Here is an 11,404-nt window from a genome sequence, read left to right on the forward strand (position 1 = left end):
CTTGAGGGGTTTTGGGAAAAGAATTCACTCGGCCTGATTTCAGAAAAGAAATCCGACTTAATATATATCTTGTAAAAACATTAGTCCCTCTGCTGGAAAATAAAATAAAAATATCTTTCGAGGCTAGTCTGCTTGCTGCCCTCCATGAGACCATTACTGCCGGGTAATTTATACGTGCCTTTAAAAAATTATAGCAGTGTTCAATTAGCATTTTCGTAACTGGCTAAACCATTTGAAGGGGAAAAGTTAGGGCTTGCAGCCCATAAAGACCTGCTGGACTTTTAAACCAAAGTCAGTGCTGACGGTCAGACTGGAGGAGTCTCATTACTGGAAAGAAGGAATGTGATAGGAGCAGTAATGAGGCTGAGTATTGCTGGGAGGAGGACAGCTGATGTATCCTGCAGACGGCACATTAACAAAATAAATACTCCCAGCACTTAACCTTGCTCAAGGTATGCAAAATCTAATTCTAAACCTGCTAAGGTCACAAAGCAGGGCAAAAACAAAACAAAAACTAAAAATCTCCAGGTAAATAGTTAAAGACCAGTAAATAAAGATTGTCTGAAATTCTAGTCATGCACTTAAAAGATTATCACGCGATGCACAGAATCTTTACTTTTAAATTTCTTTCATATTTATTAGTGGGATGTTCTGCAGATCCAGGTACTTAAGAAGTCCAAATAGCCATTTAAAAAAGTCCATCTGCATGAGCAATTACGTAGGAGTCGGCAACATACATCATAACTACTATCACTAAACAGCGGCGTATTTTGAAAAGTTCTTTTGTAATATCTTAAAGCTATGATATCAAGGCCTGCCATCATCTCCATAAAGATTTTCATTTTAATGCTTTTAAAAAATAAGAATACCAAGAAATTAATATTGTGAATTCTGAAATATTTTCTACCTTTAAATCCTTATGAGATAAAATGTTTCTCTTTCGTGTGCTATAGAAAAGCATTCACATTGTGTATACATTTAAAATTTAATACAATTAATCACAGTGCACAGGAAATATTTTTTCTCTATATAGAATATATGTTGGGGACAATTCATTGAGAAAGTGCTTACAAATTAGGCTCATTTCTGGATCATTTTTAGTGCATTGAGTGTTGGAAGACATAACTTAAATGTCAAGAAATTATATCTTCAGAAAGAGCATTTCCCTTTCTTTGTAGAAAATTATGGCATGTGAAACAGGATTAGGACTTTTGTTTTACACTGTACTTGCCCCAAAGTTCTTCATCAACTCAAACAAATCTGAAGATAAATTTTTCCATTTCCATTGTTTTTTCATGGGTTAATTATTTTTAGGGTTCACTTGGAAATGCATGGAAGTTGGAAAGTGTTCCTACAGGTGACTTCCTTTATATTCCCACTGGCAGGTCTGCAAATTTACAACTGTTTCGCAATTGTAGAAACTGGGCATAGACTATTTAAGCCCTTTCCACCAAATAGTAAGTAATTTTGCTTAATGCAATGATAAGCGATAATTACCTAAACAAAATGAAGATATTCTGATAAAAGTAAAAGCTCCTTCCACTTACATTCCTTTAAAACTGAAGAAAGTAAAACTGAAGAGAGGAAATTGTGTAAAAGTGGCATTCTGGCCATTTGGACCTGTTAACAGTTCATTATGTTAATGAACCTAACACAACAGAGAATTGTTAGATTTTATAAGCCAACTTTCATAATAAATTTGCCTTTTGCTTAAAACATATTTTAAAAACTACAATTAGTTAGGGAAAAAATTCTTCAATACAATCCAGGTTTCTTATTTTGGACAAATAATTTAAAATCACCACCTATGCTTTTTTTTTCTTCAAACTGGGGTTTGTATGCAATCTCAATAACATCATCAGTTCGGTTGCTATGCTTACTTGCTCATGCTGTGACTGTTTCACTCTCAGAATCAGAATGTGATGAACATTCCGTCCAAGTTACAGAGAGAAGCACAAATTCCGAGATAGCTTTAAGTAAAATGCATTCCAATAAAAAACTTTAATGTTTCACTATGGAATTCAAATTTTGGGTGCATATTTTAAGAACGTTGTTAAACAGCAACAATAAGCACTTCAGCTGAATTGATTGGTAGGAAATAAGCGAAAGGAGCCTGTTTTACTGGGGACAGAGCTCTTTGAAGCAGCGAGGCTGGCACTCAGAGCAGAGCGGAGCATGACTCCTGCTGCATTCAGAGCGAGACATAAAATAAGTTGTTATAACTCGATGGCTCTGCACATTACAATGACTAAATGCATTGTGTTACAGTGTGGATGTGCTAATCTGGCAGTATTTGTTCATTTTGAAAAATGCTTTCTGCCACAAGAAAACACATCTGAGAAAAATCTGAATGCAGCTCACAGTTTTATCACATAACTTCCAAAGCCCTTTAATCCTGCCATTGTTTTAAGCCGATATTAAGCCGGATTCAGATGTACTCGACCACCTTTTAATGAAATTTACATTTAAACTGACCTTTGTGTCCTAAAAATAGAAGTTATTACCTCCATTAGTTAATATAGCTGAAATTTTGTATTTCAAGGTAAAAGCGTTCCATGAGCCACTGTAACAGTACACTTTTGAGACATTTATTTCTAATGCAATTGGAAAGTCATTCTTTCTTAAGGGGGAACTGAAAAACAAGCATTGCAAACATTATCATTAATGTCAAAGCAATTTATTTTTAACATACTGACGATTCAATGACTAAGATTTCAAATTGTAAGCAGGCGCAGGACGAGGCAGGAATTTATAGTGCGTAAGGGTTACATCAGAACAAGCGAAGAAAAATGCCAGCCAATCCCCCCTCCCCGCCCCCCCCAGCCTCCCATCGTGGGGAGCAGGAGTTCTCAGGTGACTTGCCCCTCGCTGTGCATCAGTGTGAGGAAGATGCTGCTCTGGGAACAGTCTGCTCTGAGAACCTGTGCCAGCCCATAGCACCGGGTCGAGCCCTGGACTTCATGACGAATCTGCTGCCTGAACATGTCAGGAGGGAGGCCACAGCTGAGCATAAAGCCATCAGTGTAAGAGGAAATGTGTAATTAGTCTACAGCGATCCCCCCACTGGCTGTTTATATCTAAGATTATTCTAATTCCATCACTGCTCACACCTTCTAGACTCTAGAAGTGTTCTCAACCTTCCTAATGCCGCGACCCTTTAATACAGCTCCTCATGTTGTGGTGACCCCCAACCATAAAATTATTTTCGTTGCTACTTCAGAACTGTAATTTTGCTACTGTTATGAATCCTAATGTAAATATCTGATATGCAGGATGTATTTTCATTGTTACAAATTGAACATAATTAAAGCATAGTGATTAATCACAAGAACAATATGTAATTATATATGTGTTTTCCGATGGTCTTAGGCGACCCCTGTGAAAGGGTCGTTCGACCCCCAGGTTGAGAACCGCTGTTCTAGAGCAAGTTCTGCTTCTCACTTCCGTAGGAGAGGGAAAGTGGGTCCAGCGGCCTTTCAGATAAAGTCCCTAACAAAAGGAGAGAGCTTCAGTGACAGTCTTAGAAACGGATTTTTTTTTCTTCTCACTAATATAACACAAAGAGAATGTTTAACAAAAATGTTCCTATTCATAGGATCAACTCTCTCAGTGGGAAAGGCCCTCCCCCTCAAAAATAACCCCCTCTCAATTGTTTCACAATTCCCTCAGCTTCAATTCCTGATCTTTTAAATACTATACACGCATTATGTTTTCACTGTCTCCTAAAGAACGACGCGGCGGAAGACAGGCAGAATGTCTTTTTGAAGCCACGAGGGAAAAGAATTGTTGCAACATATATAAGGATATTGGAGACATGGAGCTTTCTTTAAACATTTCAAACTGCAGTTCTTAGTATGGCTTTGTATTTTCTCTTTTCAGGAGCACAGCGCCTTGTAAATAAACTAAGCAATTACAAAGAAGTAGTAAATCGACATTTTTTGAATTTTGTTTCTGAGCCTCAACCGCTCACCTTTACTCTGCTACACTTTTGTTACACATTTTAACCCTCCCCCCCCATTAACAAAAGAGGTAAACTTGTTCAGTATGGGAGAAGAATGTTAACTTCTCCACTTTAATTAGTAACTTTTAAAAGGCCACGTGGGTCTTTAGGAGCGAAAATCCTACTTTCCCCCTTGCCTTTACCATTCCTGAAAAATCTAGAAAGCATTTTTCAAGTTTTCCTAAATTGTCAGGAGACACTTATTTTCTTGCAAATTAATTCCTTTTAACTCCTTATGATAGCTTTGAATCCCATAAAGAAAGATGAATTATCACATACTGAGCCCAAGCTGCGACACAGGAGGAGACAAATAGAGACCCCCACTGTGTCTAACAATGTAGAAGAAATTCCAGACGCAACAGAAAAATTGTGTCCTTTTCCCCAGACCCCAGGCTGGAGAGCCCGGAGCCGACGGTGGAGGGCACTGTCGCTATGCCGAACACCAGCGCGGACCCGCGTGCCTGCTCCGCTCCGCTCCGCTCCGCGGCCCACAGCTCAAATTTGTTAAGTAACGACCACCTGTGGCACAGCCACCAACCGTCTTCTGCTGAAACATTTGCAGTTTTTAATCTGTGTGGTGAGGCACCCGGGCGGTTGAGCACTCTCCTCTCTGGCCACAAGCAGACGGAGAGCAGACACACACCCCACTTGTTCTAACTATCTGCCTGGATGCTGTGGCAAAGAATAAGATGTTTGTGACACTTCAAGGTTGCACAATAGTTCTTTCATCGCGACGGTAGGCTGTGGTCACACTTCTGATGGACACTCACACATCACTATCTATGCCTGAGGACAGCACAGACCTGAAGTAGGTCAGCCCAGGAGAACTATCTCATCAAAATTCCCGTGAGGGGTGAAAACGAGGTTTGCGCAGGTCACTGTGGGTCAGGATTCTGAAGGCTTACACGCAGATCTGACACATGGACTTTAACGTGCTACTTCACGACTACTCGAAAGTGCCCCAGCCCTAGCCATCTTTCACATCCACTATTCATAAAACTCAGAAATAAGCAAAACCTCTCAGAGGTACCAACACCTGGGTCTAAATGGCCCTAGGGAGGCAGGAATGACCCTGTGTCCAGAAACAGGGCTGGATCACTGTCCCAGTCAGACTGCCGCTTGCACTTGGGGAGGCCATTCAATCATCTCCACTCATCATCACACTCCAGTGCACTGTTGCATTTCTATGGGCAAAGTTTACACATGTGCAAAAAATCATCCTGGAAAAGCCACTGCCCCGGTCACTGAGGCCGGTGGCTCTGCACGTCCACGGTCACACAATAGAATTCCCAAACAGCGCTGCGAGGTCCCTCTCCAAAAGAGGGCCAGTGATGCCGAAGAATTAAGGCCGAGTGGCACTGCACCTGCAGGGTTAATTAAACAGTTCAAGATGTAATAGCCGTACAAAAGAAAACCGTTCTCTGTCCTTTTAAGAACTATAAACACTTGTGCTGAACGAGACGGGCGTCTGATAAGCCGAGCAGCCAGAGCAAGCGCGAGGTCTCCAGTTAACACTCGGATTCAGTGTTAACACTTAACAGAACAGTGCTGAGTCCTGTTGCCAAGGTCAACAGCACAGATGCACTAATTGTATTATGAGCTTGACATCTAGTGGCCACCATGGCAGGCCGAAGCAGGCAAAGGTTAAACCAGCAAGGCTTGTCAAAGCTCTTCTAACGACCCACCTTCAGGGAGCCGGGTCTGAAGCTGGCCAGCCCTGCAGCCCCACCTTCTCCCAGACCTCAGACAGCAGGGCCTAGGCCGCTGGCAGCAGGCTTTCCAGAAGGCAGAGGGGGTGGGGATTTTGGAGGGTGAGCAGAACTACTCTGGGGTAGTGGGAGAACACAGCGCCCCCCGCCCGCCCCCCGCCCAGGACAAGGTTTAGATATAGCATCATCCGGTCTCTCAGGCGGCCATCCTTCAGCCTGGAGAACTCTTCTCTTTAATTAACAAACAGATCAACCCTAATCTCTAACCTAAGTGGTGCCCATTACGTTATTTTATTATTTCAATTAATATTTTACACTTTCTGTTACACACCTTGCTTTATTTGTTGGCTTGGGAATCACACAGACAGCTCACTGCACTTTAAATCATAAAGGTGTTCAAATTAGAAGATAAAAACCTAAGGATGAGTTTGCTTTTTTTTTTTTTAAACACAAACGTTATTTAAGAGCGTATTAAAACATTGGATTTTTACAGATTTTGTTTACGTGTGATTTTATGAAATGTGTAGCAATGTAGTTTATGCTATAATTACATGCCTGCTCACAAGCAGCACAATTAGCTTTCATCTTCACAAGACTAGGTAGGACACATTGGCCTGATTCTGGCAACTAGTCGAGGGATCATGTGGGCAAATAAAAACTAACAGGAGAACAAAATCTTTCAAAAATTACCCTTCTGAAACTGTTCTGCAGCATAAAGACGGTGCATAACCTCATTAGCAGTTAAGAAGATTTTAATTTTACTTGAATAAAAGCCTGTGCCAATACTGACATTTAAGAATGTTAAATTCCAACTGATGCTCAGTGCAGAGCTAAACCTTGGTTTTATTCTGAATGCCCCCCCCACCCCCCCCCACACACACCCAGAAAAAGAAAATGTTCTGAGAGCTACCTTGAGAAGAATGGAACAGCCTGAGAGATTGCAGTTGGAAATGAAATCTGACCCACTTTTGCCATCATTTTGTATACAAAAAATAATCAGCTTGCTAAGTAATTCCTGCTGTTGGGCCATACCTTTTTCTCTTCCTGGCTCTGAACAGATCTAAAAATACTGGATTATCAAATGTTGGGGAAGTTTAAAATGTACATAAAACCCCCACTGTTAGGTAATCAGCTCTTCCTCTGTGAGGTGGGAATTAATTGGCAGGCTTTCCGTTGACCACCGAGTAATGCATTTTTTAAAAAGGTACGGTTTTTAAATGTTATTTTTAAAATAAATGTTTCTAAAGTCCTCCTCTCCCCTTTCCCTCTTACTTACTTTTCACCTTTCCCATCTCAGAGAAAACAATCTGCCTACCAATGTTTAGAAAATGGCCCCAGTGTTGCTTCCTTTTCGAATGCTGAATTGTAAATGTGTCTTGGGGGGGGGGGGGGGCGGGGGGGAGGACTCAAGACAAACCATGCATATACAGATAAAAGAGAAAAGCTTTCTGCACCGAGGGCGGGTGGCCTCCTTCCCCTTAACTTAAACACAGTTTGTGAATACCACTGGTAAATTCTTAAATCACATGCTCACCATATTTAAAAGTATTTTTTAAGATAGCCATATGACTGAAAATAAAAACACACTTTGAAGCAATTAGTGCTAACAAACAAAACATACGATGGCAAATTGTTTTAAATTATAATATCCTTTTGTTCTTCCTTAAACACGTTTTCTTTCTAATGACAGTAAATTGTATTTTTATAAAGTTGTGTTTTATATGATACCGGATAGCAAGGTTGCACCTTTTAAAGTTCTTAGGAGGTGTGTTAAGCACTCTTCTGTCATTGGAAGTTTTAATTACTTTTTCTTAGAACAAAAATACTCAGCTGGCTCCCAGGATTTCATTATTGGTGGCATACATTTAACTGAATCATAAGCTGCAACACATTTATTTTTAAATTTTCAGAAACAGTTAAAGATTCTTCTTCTGGGGAATGTAAGTCTCAGTCACCCTTAAATTTTACAACAGGATAACTTTGCAACTTCACAAAAATCATTATTACTTTTTCCTCATTCTAAACACATAACCATATTTCATTCCTACAGTAATAAAGTTCAGATAGCATGGAAGCTGTTTTTGGATAGCTATCTTTTCTCATTGCTTGCCTAAAAACCAAGGTCTGGGGAAAAAAGTCTTCTTTCTTTTTTAAGAAATAAAGTCTTTTTACTGTAAGTGAATGTGGCTGTGGATCTCTGCCACCCCTTGTTATACATATAATGTCTGTTTTTCATGCATTATCAAGAGCCTTCAAATTTACAGTATGCATCTACTGCTTTAATTAAAGTCACACTCAAAGTGATACAAAGGAATTACTTAGTTTCTGAAACAATGTTAACTAACTTAGCCTCCTTGTAACTTCATGCATGGTCTGTTTATTTCCATTGTGTTTAAAAAAGTTAAAATTTTGAGAAGATCTGATTCATGCTGGAGTAATTTAGTTCTCACAACCATTTATCTTTAAAAATTATTTTAGCTATCTGACTAATGACGACCAGCACGGCAGAGTAACACATGAGTGTTCCTTGAGTGAGCAGAGAACACAGTATCTTTTATGCTCTGTAAACAATCAGCTTCAGAATAATTAAATCAGAAAGAACTATTTTTAAATAGTTTGTCTAAACTATCCTTAAAATAATGGAGGAAACACACTACTTGACAAAGGCTCAGCCCCAGACAAGCTGTTTTTGGCCTGTTGCAAAATATGATCAGAAACTGTGTTAATATCTGGAACACAACTCTGAATGGCGTAAAAACACAGGTTTGGCAGAAACTTTAATCCTACGGTAGGTATAAAACCCGAATGTTTCACCTCTGAATAAATTCAGTAACAACAGGGGGAATTCAAAATAACTTGTAAATAATTTATTCCATCCTAGGTTTTCAAATATGGGCCATATACCCCTAACATGTTTACACTATTAGGTTCACCAAGCTCACATTTCTGAAGTGAAATTAAAAATGAATAGCAGAGCCTCAGCTTGTTAATTGTTAAATACCAGAGGTTTTACTCTATTAATTAAAATATGCTTTAATAAAAGGAGACATTGCACATTTTGATAACGACCCTACAAAGCTGAGAAGTATTTACATTGTTGCATTTTAGGGCGCCTGTGAAAGCCGATTTTAAGCTATTCAGGAGCCACAATAATAAAGCTTTAAAATTCCTCACTGGGATGCAATGTAGTTCTTTTGAAGGGAAGACTGTCTTTCTCATTCGGCAGAAATAAATCCATTCATTTGATCATGTAGTCATTGAGGGCAATACAAAACAAACCAAGTGTGAGAAATTCTATGTGATGAAGTAAACAAAACAAAAAAATCCATTTCCATGACAAAAAGATTCTTTGTCCCTAATCCACCCACCATATGCAAGCGTTTCTTTTTAGCATATCTCCGGTTCCAATCTTGGGTGACGGGGCTGCACAGGATCTGGGCCTCACCTCTGAGCGACAGAAAGGCCCAGTTGACGAATTTTATTTAATGAGTTCCCGGCCGCGTCCTAAGCGTTTTCCCCTTTCTCCCGATGTGCAGTGTACCTGCTTCCTCAAACTTCACAACACCGTGTAATCAATGCCCATCCTGTGATTTTCTGCAGAAAGCCTGATTCTCATGGTAAAAGGATGCGTATCGGCCTCCAAATTTATAATCGGTTAATCCAAAAGTTAGGCGACGTGTTTTTTAAGGAATGAATTATCTGACGTCCGAGCTGCGGTGCAACTGCGGCGGGCCGCTCTGCGTCCTGGTGTCGCACCCTGGGGACCCCGCAGACCCAGGATGGCACCGCTCGGATTCCGGCCCAAAACTTCCCGAGAGGAGGTCGGGCCGCCTGCGCCGGGCTTACTTGCGCGGATGCTACCTTCACTCGGGGACAAGGAGGAACTCCCCGCGGCGCCGCGGAAACGCCAGAGCAGGCCGAGCAAACCGAGCAAACTTAGAGCCGCCTAGACGTGCCGGGTCCGCCGCGTGCAAGTTAACACCCCCCCAGTGCCGCGGCCGAGCTCACCCCGGATTAAGCCCCAAGCGGCCATTAGGCAAGGCCAAGCGACAGTGCCTGCTCGCTCCGGAACCAGATCTTTGGTTTGCCAGTGCGTCGGGACTCCCGGCTCCGCGGCCTCAGGGCGCACGAGGAGGACAGTGCGGGTGGGGGCAGGCCGAGGTCGGGCCGGTGGCTTCTCTCCGAACGCGCACCGCCAGGGCGCCCAGAGCCGAACAAAGGTGCCCAGCCCGCGTCCAGCGGTAGGTGAACCTCGTACGCGTCCCCGCCGCTGCCCCTGCCCAGGGAACGCCCGGGTCGCCGAGGACCGCCCCGGGTCTGGGCGCAGGGAGCCTGGGGGGCGGCACGGAGGAGGTGGCGCGGGCCCCTCCCGCCCCCGCCCCCGCCCCCGCCCAGCCCCGCGCGCAGCTCCCCAACTCCCAGAAACTGAACCAAGTTTACTTCTTTCGAAACTCTCCGCGCAGCGCGCTCGGGTGGAGAACCGGTCCCTGCAGCCCGTCTGCCCGGGATGGGCGCTGCGCGGCGGACACTGGTTCGCTGGAGCCAGGGAACTTCCCCCGTCTTCGGCGCGCGGTCGCACTCACCGCCCGGCCATCCCCAACCCCCCGCCACCCGCCACCTCGCGACCCCTCACCGTGCTCCGGAGCGCCTTCCGGGGGCGGCAGCTCCTCGTCCGACTTGAGGTGCTGAGGCTTGGCCTGCTTGCGTCGAGACATGCTGCTAACAGCGCGCGGGCCCCGCGCGGGACAGCGGCATCAGCGGGGCGGCCGGCGGGGACGGCGCGGGGCGGCCGGGCGAGCGCGGGGCGCGGGGCGCGGGCGGCGGCGGCGGCTGCGCGGGCCGCGCATGGGGCTGAGTAATTAGGCTGGTGAATAATGCATGTCCATTAGCGGAGGGCCGCGCCGATTGGCCGGCCTCCAGCGGACTCCGGCGGCCTATGCAAATGAGGCCGCGCTTGCAATTAGCGGCCGCGCGGGCGAGGAGGCGGCCGGCGCCCGGGGACCTGGGAGCGCGCCGCCCGGCGCCGCCTACATCGCGGGCTCCGCGCTCCCCGGCGCCCAGGTGCGGCTTGGCGGCCCGGAGCCGGCGGGTGCGGCGGCCGCCCCTGCCCAGGGCGCAGGCAGCAAACTTTGGCGGCGTCCGCGCGGCGCCGTCTCCGCCGGCGCGCCGGGCTCTCCCCTTTATAGAGTGTCTGCGCCGCCGCCCGCGCCCCGCGCCGCGCCCCCCCGCCGCCGCCCGGCCGCCCCTCCCGGAGAGAGCGGCCGCGGGCAGGGCTCCGGCCGGCGCCTTTGTCTCCCGGGCGGCTCGGGCGCCGCGCCTCCTGCGCTCCGGGGCACGGAGGGCTGCCCGGCCGCTTTCGTTCCTAGGCAGCGGGTCGCAGCACCGTTCGGTGTGCCAGTCCCTCTCCGGCTCTGGTGCCCCTTCTCTCCGGACCTTCTCTTCCGGCTCCTGTTCCTTCCTCAGGCTCCCAAGGCGGCCGGCCCGGCTCCGAGGCTCACGGCCGGAGCGGAGCAGAGTGCGCACGCCGGGGTGGCAGGACTTCGGCAAGACCAACTTTCCGGTTCGGAAGCGGCGCGGGCCGTGCGGCTCCTCCCCTCCCCTCCCCTCCCCTCCCCTGCCCTCCCCTCTATGGGCCCCCCCTCCCCTCCGCTCCCCCCCGCTCCTACCCCCTCTGGGCCCCTCCGACTCCAGAGCG

The 11,404-nt window shown here is 45.8% G+C and overlaps 1 protein-coding gene across 1 annotated transcript in view; it reads right to left on the reverse strand.

Moving 5' to 3' along the window:
• SALL3 (spalt like transcription factor 3) overlaps nucleotides 1-10,424 on the reverse strand; it is a 19,081-nt gene extending 8,657 nt beyond the window's left edge. Inside the window, exon 1 of the mRNA XM_036323719.1 lies at nucleotides 10,343-10,424. Coding sequence (XP_036179612.1) covers nucleotides 10,343-10,424 — 82 coding nt within the window. The remainder of the gene's footprint in view (nucleotides 1-10,342) is intronic.
• Nucleotides 10,425-11,404: the final 980 nt, after the last annotated feature.

Source organism: Myotis myotis, unplaced genomic scaffold (genome assembly GCF_014108235.1).
Source record: "Myotis myotis isolate mMyoMyo1 unplaced genomic scaffold, mMyoMyo1.p scaffold_m19_p_9, whole genome shotgun sequence".
NCBI classification, from domain to species: domain Eukaryota; kingdom Metazoa; phylum Chordata; class Mammalia; order Chiroptera; family Vespertilionidae; genus Myotis; species Myotis myotis.